This window comes from Suncus etruscus, chromosome 3 (assembly GCF_024139225.1).
Source record: "Suncus etruscus isolate mSunEtr1 chromosome 3, mSunEtr1.pri.cur, whole genome shotgun sequence".
NCBI lineage: Eukaryota > Metazoa > Chordata > Mammalia > Eulipotyphla > Soricidae > Suncus > Suncus etruscus.
The window spans coordinates 91,432,414-91,451,495 of record NC_064850.1 but is presented as its reverse complement, the minus strand read 5'-3'; the positions used below and the strand labels follow the sequence as shown (position 1 = coordinate 91,451,495).

Below are 19,082 nucleotides of genomic sequence, written 5' to 3'. Positions count from 1 at the left end.
CCTAAGAATACTGTGCACCCAAGCATGGACTAGGGATCATTTCTTCCCCCTAAAACCAGCTCAGTGGCTTTGTTTTACTAATCCAAACCTAAGAGCTGCAGTTACTCTCCAAACATCCATGAGGAGGTATATTCTCCCTTCCTCCCATCTCTTCATCTGAGCTTGCTCTCTGGTTCTCCTCAACACTCAGCCCATTTCCTGTCCTCTGCAGCTTGACCCTGACCTTTAATCATATGCTGGCCCCAACTCTCTAGTCCCAGCCAGTGCCCCTGTGCCCACCGAAGCTCTCAGCCTCAAGGTTGCATTAGGCCAAGCATTGGAATGAGTGTTCCTCAGGGAAACAGAAAGGGAGGCAAGTGTTTGCCTCCACCCTCAGCTGCCCTTTAAATATTTGCTTAAGCCCCTAGCAGCCAGTGTTCTAGAAGCTCCAGCCAGGGGGTGCAGAAAAGGGCACCACCATTCATCCTTCCATCAGCTGTGTGCAGGTGCCAGATGTAGGCAACAGCCGCCTACAGTGCCCCCACTCCCACCCCCAGTTGTCCTGGCAACTCTGGGATTGATGGGCTGACTCACGAGTACTGGGCATGAGCCAGGTGGGCAGCATGCCAGTGGGAGTGCCAAAGAGAAGTACAGGCATCCCGGGATCTTTGTGGGCATCTCGGGGGCCATCCAGTCCAGCTGTGGGGCTCTTTCTGAGCAGGCATTGTGAGCAGGGCTTGCTGTTCCCACTGAAGCTGGAAAGGGGCCCCTGGGAGTCTAGAAGCCTCTGTTCTCAGGCCTCAGCCTCCTCTGCAGCCAGCATAAAAGTTGAAGTTCTCATAAACTTTACAGCATTTGCTCATTTTTTCTTCTTTTGATTTTTTGATTTTGATTTTTTTATTTTGGGGGGGCACACCCTGTGGTACTCCTGGTTCTGCGCTCAGAAATCACTCCTGGCAGGCTCAGGGGACCATATGGGATGGCTGGGGATTGAACCTAGGTCCATCCTGGTTGGCTGTGAGCAAGGCAACGCCCTAGCACTGTGCTATCACTCCAATCCCCAAATTTTAATTTTTTTTTTTTTTGGTTTTTGGGTCACACCCGGCAGTGCTCAGGGGTTACTCCTGGCTCTATGCTCAGAAATCGCTCCTGGCAGGCTTGGGGGACCATATAGGATGCCAGGATTGGAACCACCGACCTTCTGCATGCAAAGCAAATGCCTTACCTCCATGCTATCTCTCCGGCCCCAAATTTTAATTTTTTAATGTTGCAACAAACTGGCAGATTTTTTCTGGCACTCGGCAGAGATGTTCTGCTGATTGTGTGGGGGTCTGATACCTTGGAAACTTTGTGGTGCCCATCCCTTCTCTGGGATCTGTCAGCCTCTGGGCCACATGGTCACCTGCCATTTATCTCTGCATTTTTCTTAGCTACAAGCATCCTAGGTCAGTTTGCTTCCCACCTGCCACACCCTGGGGCTGACAGTGCAGCCAGCACACCTGAAGCCAATGTGTCCGATTCAGGGATTAAATCATCACCAAATCTGAGGTGCTCTTGGCCTCAGACATGGTCACTGCCTCAGGGTGTGCCAACCTTGCTGCCTTGCTGGCCAGCTCTAGTCATAGGAGTGATTCTGCCTTTGTCGCTTTTGTTTGTATGTTTTTGTTTTTGGGCAACACCTGGCAGCGCTCAGGGGTTACTCCTGGCTCTCTGCTCAGAAATCGCTCTAGGCAGGCACAGGGGACCTTATGGGATGCCAGGATTTGAACCACCATTGGTCCTGGGTTGGCAACTTGCAAGGCAAATGCCCTACCGCTGTGCTATCTCTCCAGCCCCTTTTGTTGCTTTTTGTGTTTTATGTAGCTTTATGTGTTCATCTGTGAAATGAGGCTAGCTCTGTCCATCCTGTTTCCTTCTTTGAGTAGCTGGGACAACGTAAGGACATCAGGTCTGACCATCCCAACTGTCATTTCCTATTTTACCCCCAGCATGGCTCTTCTCTCTAGTTTAGAGAAGGACCCAGACCAGACACCCAGTTTTTGTCTGCCTTTGGCTTAAACTCTTCCACCTCTCAAGGGTAGTGAGCCTCGGAGCCTCCCTGTGTCTGTGCCTCTCCTTTCCCCTGCCAGGAGCTCAGCTGCGGGAGAGGCACAAGATTCACTCTGCCCTTTGTGTGTCGGGCAGAGTCGTGCCAGGGACGGGTGGGGACAGTGGCCCAGCTGCCCCTGTCACCCTCCCCACCCTTGCTGCTTCTTTTCTCACCAACTGGCCAGGGAGACAGCAGGGGCAGCAGGATGGAAGAGAAGTGGGTCTCAGGACAGGGGGATCCCCGGCTAGGGAACAGAACTGAAGCTCTGGCCAGAGAATTTCCTATTGGCAGAGCTTGGAGACAACTGGGGCAGTATCAAAACCAGAAATCTGGGAACCTTGTGGAATGAGCATGAGGCTAGTCCAGCCCCCTGACTTCCAGGCTGCCCTGTTTTGTTACACCGAGCTGAGCTGGGTAGTGAAGCATAGAGCAGCACTTCTTTTTTTTTGGGGGGTGGGGGGGCCACACCCAGTGGTGCTCAGGGACAGTGGTACTCCTGGCAGGCCAAGGGGGACTATGTGAAAAGCCAGGGATCAAACCCCAGTTGGCTGCGTGCAAGGCAAACGCCCTCCCTGCTGTGAGTAGCACTTAAATATTTTAGTCTCAGGAGCCCCTGAACACTCTTAGACAGTACTGAGGACTGGAAAGAATGCTTGTGAGGGTCATGTCTACTGTTCCTCGCCATAGTGCTCTTTACTGGTAAGTTCATATGATCTGAAAACCACAGTAATAGGGCCTGAAGGAGCTCCACGGAAGAGCACACATGAGGTTACCAGTGAGATCTTTAAAAAAAAAATCCCGTCAATTTCTGACTTAATGGATCATGTCACTTCTAAAAAATTCTCAGTCATTGTGAGCCCAAAGATTTTCTGAAAGTTTCCCCTTGCCACACCGGACAAGCCTCTGTGTGCTCAAGGGTGCTGGTGTCGAGTCCGGGACTCCCCTGCCCAGTGCGCCTTGGCTGTGCTTATCTTCTTGCAGATCTCAAAGGCCGAGAGGATTAGTAAACGGCCAGCATAGCAAATGTGGCAGCCCTCCAAGGTGGCCTCCGTTTCCTCGTGTGTTAACCGGATGACTGAACTCTTCCTAATTCTGACAGTGCGTGGTTGTATAGTGAGAAATATCTCAGAACCTCACGGGTCCCCAATGACATGACGCCGTCAGCACGCTGCTTTCCTGCTCACCGGCCCGTAGAAACCCTGTGAAAGTGGGCACGACACCCGTAGACTGTTGCCCGGAGGGTCCCCTAAGTGACACGGGGCTGTGACTTAGGATCCCCCCACCCCAAGGGGCCCTATGCACAGGGAACGCAGGGCAGAGCCAGGTGGCCTCAGGGATGGCACGTGTTCCCGCACACAGCCTTGCACGCCAAAATCTCCCGCACAGACCTGGATGGTCAGGGAAGCGCTGGAGTCGGCCCGTGGCCAGCGAGCTCCTGCTCCTTCCATTGGCGAAAGGCTGCCCTGGGCTCCCCCTCCGCCTGCCTGCCTGCGCGCCCCCGCGCCCGCCCGCCCGCCCGCCCGCGCCGCAGTCTGCGTCCGCCCAGCGGGTCATCCTGGCTCCGGGCTCCTCCGCGCTCCTCCGCGCAGCCCAGAGGAGCCGCGCACGGGGGCGAGCAGGGCAGGGCCCGCGCCTGGGCGAGCCGCTCTCTGCGCGTCTGCTGGCTGTGGGGCCCCTCGCTGCGGCAGTAGTTGCGGTGGCCGCGAGGTGCTAGCCCGTTTAGAGGTGACCGTAGAGCAGCCAATCCAGGCGGCAGGACCAACAGACAGCTCACAAGCTGCATGGCGCGGTTGCCCACTGGGTGGGGCGCTCGGCCCTGGATGCTGGCGCTGTCCATGCTGGGCTTTGGCCTGATGTTGCAGGCCAGTGCCAAGAGACCCTCAAAGACGCCCCCCTGCCCGCCCAGCTGCTCCTGCACTAGGGACACCGCCTTCTGCGTGGACTCCAAGGCTGTGCCCAGGAACCTGCCCTCAGAGGTCATCTCTCTGTGAGTGTCCAGCCCTGGCCTGGGGAGGTGGGTAGAGAAGGTGAGGAAAGCAAGAGCCACCTCTTGTGTGGGGAGAAACCTGTCCCCCATCTTTATAGCGGGGTTGCTGAGAAGGCAGAACTCATGAGCTGGAGGGAGCTGGGCAGCCTGCAGGCTCAGCAGCAGGGGAGCCAAGAATGAATCATCACTCTCAGTCGTCCCAGAGACCTACTATGTGCTAGCCTGTGACAGGGACTGCAGCCTCACCTAACCAGTCACACCAAAGACAAAGTGGCTGGGGGCGGAGGAGGATGATGGCTGGGGGTGGAGCTAACTTAGAGGGCACAGGACCCTGGCCCTGGTCATGCTTGCCAGAGTTTGCCAGATGCCTTTCTGCAGCATTGGCACCTTCGGGACAGAGAGGCTGTGTGGATCTCACTCCAGGGTCCCAGCCCTCAAGAGCAGCCAGCTCCCTGCGCGGATTTGGAGATCCACTGTGTTTGGAGATCCTCATGGTTTGGGCAATGAAAACTTCTTTGGGCTGAGGGAAACCCCAGTCTGGGGTCTCTGGGACTGTGGGAACTGAGAGAATGCTGTGATTTGAGAGAAGGGAGGACAACTCTGGGAGGGAAACCAGCATGATGAAATGGGGTGTTCTGGGTTGAGTGTGGCCCTGTGCCTGACTCAGTGTCCCCTGCAGGACGCTGGTGAATGCTGCCTTCTCGGAGATCCAGGACGGAGCCTTTGCACACCTGCCGCTGCTGCAGTTTCTGTAGGATAGAGTCTCATGGCGAGGGGTGGGGGGGTGGAGGTGGGGGGGAGGGGAAGGACTATGCACATGAAGGGCTCTGCATATCAGGGGAACCCTGCACATGGGGGCAGACCAGGAGACACTGGGTGGAGCATCCTGGAGCAGGGTTTAGGGAACAGTGGCATAGGGAGAAAGGGAGAGAGGGAAGAAGGGAGATCAGTAGGGAAGGAGGGAGAAAGGGGCTGCATACAAGAATGGGATAGGGTGTCCTGGTGACTGTTAGGAGTGAACTCACCTCATCTGGACACCAAATCAGTGGGGTGCAGTGACTCCATGACTGCAGGGAGTGGACAAGCCCGAGAAACCTGTGACCTCAGGGATCAGGCTATGAAGAGAGGGGCCAAGCAGGTTTAAAGATGGGATTCTAGAAGTAGCTAAGTTTAAAGCCAGAGTCAGAGTGTGTGTGAGTTACTGAGAGGTCATCCTCAGTCCTACTGTCAGTTCTGGGAGTACTGGATGAGCAGAGGGAGGCTGGGAGGAGTGAGTTGTTGCATGGGAGGACTTGGCCCTGACTCTGTTTACCCTCTGAGCAAAAACGACCTAAACTGTGGGACCACAACAGGTGCCAGGCAGGTCTTGAGCTCTCCCAGGGTAGGAATGGAGGGAGCAGCACTGGGCAGCAGGCAGAAACCTTTAGAAACTGGAATTGTCCCTTTGTTTCTGCAGATTGCTCAACTCCAACAAGTTTACGCTGATTGGAGACAATGCCTTCGCGGGACTATCCCACCTGCAGTACCTGTGTGTGGGAAAGGGCCAGGGGAGGGGAGGGAAGAGTGGGAGTCCCCTAATTAGGGTAAGCAGGGGGTCCCCCTAGAGAACACTGGATCAGTGTGTGCTACTGGGGAAAAATAGTAACCTAGGGTACAACTTGGGACACCCCAAGGGCTGAAACCAGGGGGCAGAAGGAGCAGAGTCTGGGACCCTGAGTGGTACTGAAGCAAAGCTTTCTTTCCCTCAGCTTCATCGAGAACAATGACATCTGGGCTCTGTCCAAGTTCACCTTCCGAGGACTGAAATCTTTGACACACCTGTGAGTCATGACCCCCAAAGACTTGATACACAAAACTCCCCATTTCCCAGAGCTGTGTGCTCCCATCACTATTTTCAGTGATCACTCTCTCTTGCAGCTCATTGGCCAATAATAATCTGCAGACCCTGCCAAGAGATGTCTTCCGACCCCTGGACATCCTGTCCGATTTGTAAGGTCCAGTCTCACATTGGCAGATCAGGCCCCTTATGTCGTGGGTGGGGGAAGCAGAATTGGAAGGGCTTAGGTTTGGGGTCATCATGAAGAAGAAATGACACAGATTGGGAACCTTTCAGTTGGGGGGCTTCTCAGGGAATCTGAGAATCATTTTTAAATGTTCAGGGTACATGTTCATTCCATGCTTGTTGGTTGCATATGTGCTAAAGACCTAGCAGAGTCGGGGTTACTCCTCACTATTTTGACAGGAAGGTTCTGGCATTGGGACATTTGGCAAGACCTTAACAGTTGAACCTTAACAGCAGCTTTCATACTGCAAAAGGCACCTTCTTAAGAGCATACAGAGCTTGAGGCTCTCCAACCTGCTGGCACACATGCATCCACAGTGTTGCATGAACCCTCAAGGGCACCTTTGCTAATGGGCACAGAAATGCTGCATGAGAGGGCCTAGCAGAAGTCTTGCTGGTAACACCTTCTGGGCTGGTGGGCACGGCTACTGACACAGCCTATCCCCCTCTGAGTCCCTCCACTCCCCATGATCCAGGGACCTTCGAGGCAACTCACTCAACTGTGACTGCAAGGTGAAGTGGCTGGTGGAGTGGTTGGCACACACCAACACCACAGTGGCCCCCATCTACTGCGCCAGCCCACCCCGCTTCCAGGAGCATAAGGTGCAGGATTTGCCCCTTCGAGAGTTCGACTGCATCACCACGGGTATGAGATGCCCTGGCCCAGACCCCCATCCAGATTCGCTTGTTGAATAACAGACACCTCTCTTCCCTTTTCTTGCATAATCCCCATCCCTCCTACCCCCACAGATTTTGTGCTGTACCAGACGTTGCCCTTCCCGGCTGTGTCCGCTGAGCCCTTCATCTACTCCAGCGACCTCTACCTGGCTCTGGCCCAGCCAGGAGCCAGTTCCTGCACCATCCTTAAGTGGGACTATGTAGAACGGCAACTTCGAGACTATGATAGAATCCCAGGTAGCTGAGCCGCACCTGGCTGTGGGTCCCTGCTGAGGGGTGGGAAGCAGGCTCCATCATCCCTCTACACTGGGTTACTGTCAATAGGGGGATAGATGAGACCTAGTATGTAGCCGTAAGAACTTTCCAGTCTTTGCGGAGAGTCTGGTACAGACATTGATAGCATCTACATAATGTGGATAGTGCTAGGAAGGCACTATGAGCATGATTTTCTGAGAGTGCAGATCAGAAGCAACCAAGAAAGCCTACTTGGTTTAAAGGAATACTTACAGCAAGTCTTGAAGGATGAGAGGAAAATTGGAGACGATGCCCAGGTTGCTAGCTTACATAACTGGTGGCATCAGTGTGAAATTGAGCATGGGGGAATGGGAGTAGTTCTGAGTTCTGCTCTGGATCCATTACCTTGAGCTTAGTCTCTGTGGCCAAACAGACTTAGGAGGAAAAAAATCTAGAGGAGGTGTTGGGTCAGGAGGAACAGCATGAGGAAGTCAAGAAGAAAAACAACAGGGGAGGAAAGGTGGTTCAAAGCATGGGGGCAATTCCTGGGACCAAAAACTACCACTGCAAGGCCACTTTTGCAGTGGTGGCCCTCAGTACTGTAAGAGAGAGGCTCCCCTCACTCCGACTGAAAGAAGATGTGCAAATGCAGTGTAGCTACTTGAATTTTACACAGCTTGTTTGGCTCGAGCACAAGGTTTGAACAAGGAGCTCGGGTAGGAACGACCCCTGCAGCTGTTAGGACATGACCCCTGGAGCAGCAGCATAATGGGTGCTGAGGAGGGACAAGGCCTGTGGGTGCCAAGACATCCAGTGGAGCTGGGCCAGAGAGGTCTGTTTAGAAGAGGGACTGAACAACATAGGAGGGAACAGGAAATAGAAACATCCCAAATCCATGAAAGAATGTGAAGTCGTTATATTTGAAAAGCAAAACAGAACCCAAAACAAACAACTTTTCCCCAAAGAAGATTCCAGGTCCAGATGGTTCGCAAACTGGTGCGATCCAGCAAACATTTAAAGAGGCACCGTCAAGCACTCACATTATGCTGTAGAGCGGCAATGGGGATTGACAGAGCTGGAGACTGAACCGACTGTGTATGTGTGGGTGGGGGAGGCAGAGTGACAACACAGGAGAAGAAAGGAGAAAGTTGCAGAAGCAAGTTCCAATCTAAATGGTACTCAATTTGGGCCCATTGGAGCTTAGGGAGTGGTGAGCACACAGAAGAGACGTGCGGGTCACTAGCGTCTAGGCAGGACAGACTTAGCTTGCCTGGGAACATGGGGGAGTGGAGAGTAGAGGTATAGCAGAGCTGGTCAGGAGATGAGAGAGGGTAACTGGGGACCCCTGGCTGGGTCAAGAATGTGTTCCCAGGTGCCTGCACTGTGAGCATAAGTATGCTTTTGCCCAACATGAAAGCCCTTGCAAAAGTGGGAGAACTGACCATACAGCAGGTGTCACTTTGTGTGGGAGGCCCCATCCCTCATCTAGCTCTAACTCTCCTTCTCCTGCTGGTTAGTGGGGTAGCTCCATGCAGGCCATCTGGTGCTTCAGCTTCTTTCTGTGTCACACAGTATAATAATAGGGTCCTTTTCCAAATGAAGCCTTGACACTCGGCATAGTGACAGTCACAAATGCAGCGACATGATAGCTAAACCCGAGTGAAGATGCAGGGACACCTATTTTGTGCTCAGTGTCGTTTCTATTTGGAGCGGGCAGGCAGGTGGGGGGGGGCAGGCGTGATGCTGCTGAGGCTGATCATAGCTGTGAGACAACTGAAAAGCAGGGCACACCCACACTGCCGAGGAAACTGCAGCAGGAGTGAGGTGGGGGTGGTGGGTGGAGCTGGTCCAGAGTTGCAGGGACTGATGCCCTTCACTGATGCCCTTCTATGCTTCTATACTGGACCTGCCTGACCTGCCCACCCCCCTCTGGCAGCCCCCTCCGCAGTGCACTGCAAGCCCATGGTGGTGGATAGCCAGCTGTACGTAGTCGCCGCGCAGCTGTTCGGTGGCTCTTACATTTATCACTGGGACCCCAACACCACCCGCTTCACCAAGCTGCAGGATATTGACCCTCAGCGTGTGCGCAAGCCCAATGACCTGGAGGCCTTCCGAATTGACGGCGACTGGTACTTCGCAGTGGCAGACAGCTCCAAGGCAGGGGCCACCAGCCTTTACCGCTGGCACCAGAACGGCTTCTACTCCCACCAGGCTCTGCACGCCTGGCACCGCGACACTGACCTGGAGTTCGTGGACGGGGAGGGCAAGCCAAGACTGATCGTGTCGAGCAGCTCCCAGGCGCCCATCATCTACCAGTGGAGTCGCTCGCAGAAACAGTTTGTAGCCCAGGGCGAAGTGACCCAGGTGCCTGATGCCCAGGCCGTGAAGCACTTCCGAGCGGGGCGCGACAGCTACCTGTGCCTCAGCCGCTACATTGGCGACTCCAAGATCCTGCGCTGGGAGGGTGCCCGCTTCTCGGAGGTACAGGCGCTGCCTTCCAGGGGCTCACTGGCCCTACAACCCTTCCTGGTAGGTGGCCGCCGCTACCTGGCACTGGGCAGCGATTTCTCCTTCACCCAGATCTACCAATGGGATGAAGGGAGACAGAAGTTTGTGAGGTTCCAGGAGCTGGCTGTGCAAGCCCCTCGGGCTTTCTGCTACATGCCAGCTGGCGATGCACAGCTGCTCCTGGCCCCCAGCTTCAAGGGACAGACGCTCGTGTACCGGCACGTAGTGGTAGATCTCAGTGCCTAAGGGTGCTGAGGCTTGGGGCTCTTCCGATGGTCACTGGAGCGTGCGTGGGAGCCTGTGGGAGCAGCACGTGTCCATGCTAAGACACACATAGCCAGTCTGGCTCTGTGCCCTCACCAACATCCCACAGCTAGCTGGGCACGCACCCTGGAGCAGCCCCGAGAGTCACTTTGCAGCTGTAATCGCATGAAGACCTGCTGTCCTGTTCCCTGTCCATGTGACCTAGTCCTGGACGGAGGCTGGGCAGGGGCTGGCGTGCCCTGCCATTTCCTGTTGGTGCTCATGTGTCTGTGTAGACGCTCATGTTCCACTCTGTACTCACACAGCCATGTCCCGGGCCCTCCAAGAACACTCACCAGGCCACACTTTCTGCATGTTCATCTCCTGACAGACACCTGCAGCCATGTGCTTTCAAACTTGTCCCCATGCCTCTTTCCGGCCAGTCCTGCACATACTCAGATGCTTAAAGGAGCCTCCCTTCTTGCCTCTCTTCTCTAAGAGGGCGTGTAGAACCTGTTCCTCATCCCCTCATACATGCTGTTCCCACCCAGCAGCTGACAAGGATGAGAATATCATGCTAGTCTCTGGGCACCAGCTTGAACTACTGGGGGCAAAGCCCCTCTGCCGGAAGCAATGACAGCAGCCCCCACAACCTGGCTGCTTTCTAGTGCCATCTCTCTTCTCCCCAAGCCTTCCTCTGACTCCAAGTATAGCTCAGCTGGTGGTGACAAAAGCCCTTCTCTTTCCTTGCTGGTAGCTCCATTACCCAGACTGTTGAGCCTACCCTCTATGAAGACCCTGTGCTGTGCAGAGCTGGCCAGTCCAGGAACCCTGCCAGCAGCAGAAGTTCTGGGCAGGCTCAAGAGTGGAGTTGGGCTGGAGTATTCTGCCCAGGGACCCACCCCCCCCACCCCCCCAGCCCCCCCCCCCCCCGCCCCAATCCCTGGAAGAACTCAGCCTCCTGTGGGCTGATTGTCAGGGCCCAGGGCATGTAGAGAGTCAGAGCTGCCCTCTGCTGCCCCCTGCTGTGCTGACCTGACAGCTCCAGGGGGCCTGGTGAGGAGTTTGGGGCAGCCAGCCCTTCTGGGGCAGGATGCCAGGTTTCCTGGGGCAATGCTATGACTCCTTTGCTTTAAATAAAAAGCTCTCACCATGGTTGGTTCTTTCAGTGTCCTTTGTTGGAAACAGGCAGTGGCAATTTCAGGCAAGACAGCCAGCGCCCAACCTGTGTCCCTGATGCTCACAGGAACTCTTCCTCCAGATCCTGCTGCTTTTTGGGGGAATGAGATGAAGTAGGCAGCCCCTCCTCATCTGGTGGGGGCCACTAAGGGTCTCAGGGCTAGGTAGCATGGGCAGCAAGCATCCTGCAAAGGGTGGGAGTGGGGGCTCTCATGGTCCCAGTGTGTCCCCTGGAGCTCTGGTGTCACTGAGATGGAGCCTGTAGCCCACCTCCCACAGGAAGGTCCTTCTCCCTCACTCTCCACATAGACCCACCACAAACCCTCCCCCCGGGTCTCTCCAGCTGTGTCCCTAGTTTCTGCTTCTTCTGGAAAGCAAATGTGGAGCCCTGACTCACACTTGTGTGTCATGTAGGCTCCTCCACTTCTTTGTAGCTGTATCTGTAAAATATGGATAATGCTCAAATCTATGGCCAGCTCCTCTGCCCACAGTCTAGAAGAGGCCCAAAGGCATCTCTTGTTCAGAGAGTCATGAGCAACAGTGGTGTAGAGAGGACAAGGCTGGTCTGGGGTGGGGGACATCAGTGTGAGGATTAAGGTTCCTCTATAGTCTCTGAGTTCCAGGACCCTGCCTGCCTGTGACCTGTGGCCTTAGCACCTCTGCTAAGGTCATTCTTATCACAGGAGGCTCAGGGAACAGGGTTTCTGTCTCCTCAAACCTATGCCCTGGGTTTAGCAGGTCCCCCTCCTTTGCCCCCTCACCCTCCCCACCGTTACCCTGTACGCTGTTCTGAGAATGAGCCCTCATGCAGTGCCAGTAGAGGTTGCCAGGGATTGAAGCTCCCAGACATGCTGACACTCAGTTGAACAGTAGAAAGATAAATATCACTGGCTGGCTACTGCTACAGCTGGGGTCTGGACATCCTCCTGAAAGTCCAGCACCCTGGGGAATGGGGCTGCTGTTGGCTGCCTGGTCACCTGCCCCAGGGGTCACCCTCTGTCCAAGAGCTGCCTAGCAACCCAGTGTAACCAGGTGACTATGTCAACAGCTCAGGACCAAAGGCCGTGAGAGGCAGAGTTCACTTGCTCTGCCAGAACTGGGGGACAGTGAGATTCAAGAGCCCTCCACTGAGCTGGCTCTCAGCAACTGACCTCTCAACCTTGTCCCTTAGATTTCCTAAAACAGCTCCGTGAGAGATGGATCCTCAGGTGGACTCCCACTTCAACCTGACATGTGAGGGTCAGGTAGGGAACAGGAAACTGACTCCAGGGAGCCTTCCCCCAAGCCCTCATTCCCTCCTCTGCAAGCTCCACTTCCAGGGCTGCTCAGGGTTGAGGATAGTCTCACCTCAATTACATTGTCTGAGCCCAGAGCAGGAATGGATGGGACCTGCCTGAGGGGATCCCAGTCCTAAGCATTTCTGGGCCCAGCAGGAGGGAGTGAGGGGGCGAGGGGCTGCTTGGAGGGGACAGAGAAGCATCATCAGGGCCTGAGGGAGTTTCTCCTGAGGGCCAGTTTCACTGCTAGCTCTCACACCCAGCAATACTAATAAAACAGATGATAATAATTAAGACTGTGTAATCACCATGTGTTTATTTATCCCCCAGAAACCTCCTTTCCCTGCCCCTCCTTACCTTTCCGGTGGTGTAAACCTCGACTTACTCTAATAAAAAGTAATAGCTGCCCTCCCACAGCTCTGGGCTGAGGGAGATGAGGGCTATGTGCTTCTCATTCTCATTAACACACACACACACACACACACACAGCCACCCAGGCCTCCCTCAGAAGATGGAACATGCAGATGCCTGTCACCCAGCTCTACATCTTCATACCAGGTGACCCTGGACAAAGTGTTCATCACAGGGCGTCCTTCCTGCGTGGGAAGAGGATCTGGGGCAGGAGCCCATAAATGTCTGCGGGATGCCAGGCTGGGTACTGTGGGACCCAGGGGTAGGTACTGTGGCCTTGTCTCCCAGAAAGAAGTGGGCTTCACAACTCTGGGTGAGGACTGGAAGAAGGAATTCTGCCCCAGAACCTCAGAACCGCATGCATCAGCCTGCCAGACAGATAGCTCAGGAAAGGAACTCCACACACAGGACTCAGGGGTGTGAGGGTAGCCTGTCCCCTCTTCCTCTGCTTCTTTAGCATTCCCAGATCTTTACTGAATTGCTGGCCCACCGGTAGCAAATTTGGAGGTCTTGGAAGAAGACCAAACCTTCCCATTTTTGCCTGAACCTGTAAAGAGGGAACCCTCACCATCTCGGGCCCTTTCCCATTTCACAGATGGGAGAAACAGAGGTAGAAGTCATTGAAGGGCCTTGCAAACAGCAGTCCAACTGTTCTCCATTTCGTGACCTAGTTTCTTTGCTGCCACCCTCCTCTCAAACCCTCCCCTTTCAGACGATTTTGAATTAGGACTGCGACTCAGACTGAGGGGCCCCCCTCCACGACCCAGAGCGCGTCGCCCCTTTAAGAAGCAGGTCCGGGGCGTTTCTGACCTCGCTCCGCCCTCCCAGCGGGGCCGCAGTGCGCTTGCGCGGCGAGTCCGAGCCTCGGGGTTGGGCAGGATGCAGTTCCGTGCAACTTTCAAGTGAGTTGCAAACTCCGCCCCGGGTCCGGTACTTTGGCCGGGCTCGCTGGAACTTGGGGGGCTCCACGCTTGCGAAGGCCCGGACCCGCCGCCCCGACGGGGACCCTCCACGGGGCGGAGGCGAGGGCCGAACGCAGGGTCTCCGCGGCTGGAGGAGCGAGTGGCTCCGGTAGCGGGCACTGCCCCAAGCTGTCCGCCTGGCCTGACCGCTGGCCTCCTCATTCTTCAGGTTCGCGACGCCGACGAGGTCGTAGGGCCGGCGGGCTGACCCTGCTTTTGCAGCCGCCCCCGCATCTGCTTCCTTCTGCAGCCCCCTCGTGAGCGGCCCGTTGGGCCTGAGGCTGCAGGATGGTGTCTTGGATGATTTGTCGCCTGGTGGTGTGAGTATGGCCGGTGGCAGCAGCAAGCCCTGGGGATGGACGATGCGAACATCTGGTGGGAAAGGGGACTTTCTGAGTTCCCGGTACTGGCAGCAAGGGTTAACAGACGTTGGCCCGACCCCCAGCAAGGAACACCCACCACCAGAATCCCACTCCCCGAACATCCCTGGCTGAGGGGTCACCGGAGGACTCACACATCCGACTCACAGCTACCTGTGGTGCCCAGAGCCTGCCCACTGCCCCTTGGTTTTCACAGTGTATTGTGCCTGCCCCGTTGTGGGCCGGGAGTGCTTCTCCCCTTATCACCGCTCCCAACTCAGCCTCCCTGCTCGGTCTGCTTGTCACCTTTCAGCTAGCTCTCCAACCCCTGGCTTGAACGTCCCTATCATCCCTATCTCCAGCCTGGCAATGCCAGGCCTAGTGGCCTTGGGCCTGATCGCATCTCTGTGGGAGGGAACAGCCCCGTGATGTCTCCAGCAGGGAGACTCACTCGTCTTCCACCTCCTCACTGCAGGGCCTGTGTGCTCTGTCTCCCTCAGGCACCCATGGGCCACGGGTGCAGGCCTGGGCAGGCTTGGGGTGTTTGTAAACAGCGGGGTGGGGAGGCGGCCCCAGGGCACTGACTCAGACACAGGTTGTGCAAGCTGAGCTGGAAGAACAAACAAGGCAGGCACTGCCACCTCGTACCCGCTGGGGAGGTGGCCAAGCGGAGCTCCTACCCCTGACTCTTTGTCCTGCTTCCCTGGCTGTTCTTCCAGGCTGGTGTTTGGGATGCTCTACCCGGCTTACGCTTCCTACAAGGCAGTGAAGACCAAGAACATCCGGGAGTATGTGAGTGTGTGGTCAGAGGGCCTTGGCCCAGGTGGGATGCCAGCCCTAGGCTAAGGGATGACTGGATGTGGGGAGGAGTCTGAGCCCCCACCCCAGGGCTTGAGTAGAGTGGGTGTGGGTGTGGATAGAGGGGAGGGCAGGCTGCTAGGGTGTCTGTGTGGGAACTAGTGGGTGAAGCATGCTGGGGTGGCACTGGAATGAGTGGCAGCTTCAGGGCCAGCTAGGTGCTGTGAGAATGCAGCAGGACAGGCTCTATGGCATCTGCACTGGGTCAGCCCCGGTCAGGTAAGCTAGCTGTGCTGACTGGCTCTGACCTCTGCCCCACCCCTTAGGTTCGGTGGATGATGTACTGGATCGTCTTTGCACTCTTCATGGCAGTGGAGATCTTCACCGACATCTTCATTTCTTGGTCTGTGCCCGGCACATGGGAGGTTGCAGGCGGCTGGTCCTTCCAAGCAGGCTGACCCCCGCCCCCTGGGCTTTGATAGGTTCCCCTTCTACTATGAGATCAAGATGGCCTTCGTGCTGTGGCTGCTCTCGCCCTACACCAAGGGGTCCAGCCTGCTGTACCGCAAGTTTGTCCACCCATCCTTGTCCCGCCATGAGAAGGTGTCTGCTGGGGAGAAGAGATAGGGAGGGGAGCCAGGCCGGTTTTCTTACATTTCTGGGACAAGTTAAAGGGCTGATGTTAGTTTTAGGGTGTTTGGGCTGACTGGCAATCGAGGTGGGGAGGGGAGCTCTGCCTTGATATGATGGTCGGCACAATGAGAAACACAGGCCTTTGGTAGAGGCCCAGAGTGACTCCGCTGCCCTCTGACCTCTCCTCCTTCATTGCCTGCAGGAGATTGACACCTACATCGTGCAGGCCAAGGAGCGCAGCTATGAGACAGTGCTCAGCTTTGGGAAGCGGGGCCTCAATATCGCTGCTTCAGCAGCTGTGCAGGCTGCTACCAAGGTACCTGGAACCCCAGGCCTCTACTACTAAGTTGGCCCAAGCCCCAGTACTTACAGGCAGAGTTCAGCTTTGTTGGGAAGCCAAGAAGCTGTCCATGCCAGAAAATGGGGAAAGGAAGTGACAGTAGCGTGCAATGGAACTTCAGACATGCTTAGGGCCCTGAGCAGTCCCTCCTACTCTCTGTGCCTCAGTTTTCTTTTGGTGCACAAAGGGCCAGAGATTGCCAGTTTCAGTCATGCTGAGACTGCCTCAGGGAGCACATCAATGCACATCAGCACTGAATTCTCTGGCCCTGCTCAGGTCCCTCCTTCCACAGCATTGGCCCCTCTTACAGAGTCAAGGTGCACTGGCTGGAAGGCTGCGAAGCTTCTCCATGCAGGACCTGCGTTCCATCCCTGATGACCCTGCCCCTACCTACCACGATCCCCTCTATCTGGAGGAACAGATGCCCCGCCACAGGCCTCCCATCGGTGAGCAGACAGTGGGTCCTGGGTCCTGAGTGGGGGGCCTCCTCCAGGAAGGCTGTTGTTTCCCCAGGGTTTGGCTTGGGCCTTTAGGCCTTCAGTCCAAGGAAATGCCTGGTTTGGCCTCTGCACAGGATACCGTACAGGGGGCTTGCATGACAGTGACACCGAGGAGGAGTGCTGGTTGGATACGGAGGCAGCTGCTGAGCCACCAGCCCGGCCCCGAGAGAAGCCTCTGAGCCGAAGCCAAAGTTTGCGTCTGGTCAAGAGGAAGCCACTGACGCGGGAGGTCAGTGGTGGAGAAGCAAAGGAGGGGTCTGCCCAGCACCTGGGCCCCCACAGCTCATGGCTTGCCCACTTTCTCTCACCTAGGGCACTTCGCGTTCCCTCAAGGTTCGAACAAGAAAAAAGCCGGTGCCCTCAGATTTGGACAGCTAGGTTCTGTGGAACCTGGCTCAGTCTTACCTCATGACCTGCAAGGCACCAGGACTGTTTGGAGGCTCCAATGAGTCTAGCCTCTCTAGATCAGCTGCCCGACTCTGCCCTCCTGCCTCCTGCTGTTGGTTAAGGGCCAGGGACCAAGGGGCCACCAGGACCCATGCAGGGCTATCCCTGCCTGCTGTGAACCAAAACAGGCTGGGCTCAGAGTTCTATTTATTGCCTTTCCCCTTCTGTGCCTTCCAAGGTTTGGGACCATAGGCCCCCACAGAGCCTTGCAAATGAAACCAGGAGCCCTTGGGCTACATGAATTCCTTCCTGTCCTTTAAAGTACTTGACTGCCTTCTCTCAGGCATTCTGTGTGTCTGGCTGTATGGTTCTTGTTGGTGAATGAGATCAGATTTGTGTAAGTTTTGATAAATAAATACACAAAAGTCTCCTATTGCTCACGTTTCTGTCCTCATGATCACATTAAATAGCCCCACCTGCCAGCAGGACCCAGTTATGGGAGAGGATCCAATCAACGAGTAGGCGAGAATATCATAGGATTTAGGGACCTATGAGAACACACACCTAAGTGGAGGGACAGGCCTGAGAGATAGTAGAGTAGGCAAGTAAGGTACTTTTCCTTGCATGCAGCTGACTTGCGTTCAATCCTCATCACCCCATATGTTTCCAGAACTCCACCAGGTGTGACCCCAGAAAACGAAAAAAACAAAACAAAACAAAACACCAGTTAGGGGGTCAGAGGCTAAGAGGAAGTGGTTGGAGCAGTGCACAGATTCATCACCTTCCTCTGTGGGCCTGGGTGCTGGAGGAAGAGAAACCCCATGGAGCGCTTGTTTCTAAGAATGCTGAAGCAATTACTAGGGTGGCCACTAGAGGGCAGCAGCTGCCAGGGACTGGGCTGTCCCCAACTTCCAGATGGGGGAGGGCGGGGCCTGGAGACTGGCCAGGACCTCACCCTGCAGGGCTGGCAACTGGATGGCTTTCGACTCTGGCTCTGTCTTCATCGGTGAAGCATCTTCCTGTCTCTGTTCTGAGATCCAGGTTCTTTGCCTGGCTCAGTTCACTCCACCTTCAGTTCTACTTCCTGGAGCAGCCGGCTCTGTCCTCTCCTGTCTGGAAGTGCAGTGTCCAGGGCTGCACCCTTCTGTGACCCCACCCCAGGCCTTCTCTTCTTTCCTGGGGAGAAAGAATGGAAGGAGAGAATTCCCTCCTCACTACTAGCTGAGAGCCTTAAGTGACCTGAGAACAGTGGATAGGCTCCTAGTAGGGGGTTATCCCGACTTCATTGGGGGAAGCTCTTATGGGAGAAGGGATCTTCAGGGCTTTCCTCCTCACCAGTGGCTGACAACATGCTGCCTTCTTTATCCATTTAAATAGTCTCAGATGGATCAGGATCAGATAGGCTGAAGGGCTCTCTGCATGCAAACCGATGACTCCAAGCCACTCTGACAAGGGACTTGTTGCTTTTAGCTCCTGACATACCTACTTTTCTGGAAGCGCTTGGCAGTGCCCAGGGATTCCTCCTGGCTCTGTGCTCAGGGATCACTCCTGGTGGGGCTTGGGGGAACCATCTGGGGTACTGGGGATAGAACTGGTTGGCTGTGTTCAAGGCAATCGCCTTACCTATTGTACTACCTTTCCAGCTGCAACAAATAATCTATTTAACCCCCTCCATAATCTCAGAGGTTCAGAATTTACAAACAGGCTCTGAGATGGCAAACCATGTGCCCAAAGTCACACAGTTACCAGTGACAGAATTGGGCTCTGAACGGGGCACTGGCACTCTCCTGGCCTGGATCAGAGGATAATGTGGACCTGACCTTGGGGGACATTTTGTAGAGGTGATTTCCTCAAATACTCTCAAATATGGTACATCCCATTTTACAGATGGGAAAACCTGAAGTGGAAAAGTAACTTCTGGACTGTGCTGCATGATAGGGCCTGTCTCTGATCCTCCTCCCAGGGCTGCCCAGTGAGTGACTGGTAGGGTCAGCACAGGAAGGACTTGGTACCAGCCATGAGGGGCAGTGGGGCAGAGTCTCAGTGAGGACTGAGGTGGAAGCACTGAGACTCTGGCCCTGGGAACCTTTCCTAGTGAGGATGACACCCCACCACACCCCCGGCTCCAAGCTCCTCACTCATCCAATATGAGCACCAGAGCCACAGGCCTTGCTGCTATCCTCTTCTCCCTGTGAGCATCCTGGTGCCTTCCTCTCTGCAACATCAGTCGCATTCCTATTGGTCCTTTGAACCCGATGCATCCTTCCCATTCTTACAGTACTGTCTCCAGGAAGGCCTGTGAGCCTTTGTCTGCTCCTTGGACATGATGCTTACCCGGACCACAATTAGTCAGTTCTCCAAAGACTTCTGTTTTTTGCCATAGTGCCTGAAGGCGCTGTGGCTTCATAAAGAACAGACTTGATTTATTCCCTTTTGTATCCCAGCTGGAACAATGA

The 19,082-nt window shown here is 55.3% G+C and overlaps 2 protein-coding genes across 2 annotated transcripts; both read left to right on the top strand.

The window, feature by feature from the left end:
* The first annotated feature begins 3,651 nt into the window (after window positions 1-3,651).
* LGI3 (leucine rich repeat LGI family member 3) lies at window positions 3,652-10,433 on the top strand. Its single transcript, XM_049769451.1, has 8 exons — window positions 3,652-4,055; window positions 4,735-4,806; window positions 5,512-5,583; window positions 5,804-5,875; window positions 5,973-6,044; window positions 6,594-6,763; window positions 6,868-7,032; window positions 8,966-10,433. Exons 1-8 carry the CDS (start codon window positions 3,850-3,852, stop codon window positions 9,781-9,783), a joined length of 1,647 nt encoding a protein of 548 aa, XP_049625408.1. The 5' UTR covers window positions 3,652-3,849; the 3' UTR covers window positions 9,784-10,433.
* Window positions 10,434-13,819: 3,386 nt separating this feature from the next.
* Window positions 13,820-17,055, top strand: REEP4 (receptor accessory protein 4). The gene is made up of 8 exons (XM_049769482.1): window positions 13,820-13,929; window positions 14,688-14,760; window positions 15,093-15,169; window positions 15,249-15,369; window positions 15,602-15,715; window positions 16,050-16,185; window positions 16,314-16,468; window positions 16,552-17,055. The coding sequence occupies exons 1-8, from the start codon at window positions 13,898-13,900 to the stop codon at window positions 16,615-16,617; spliced, it is 774 nt and encodes a 257-aa protein (XP_049625439.1). The 5' UTR covers window positions 13,820-13,897; the 3' UTR covers window positions 16,618-17,055.
* Window positions 17,056-19,082: the final 2,027 nt, after the last annotated feature.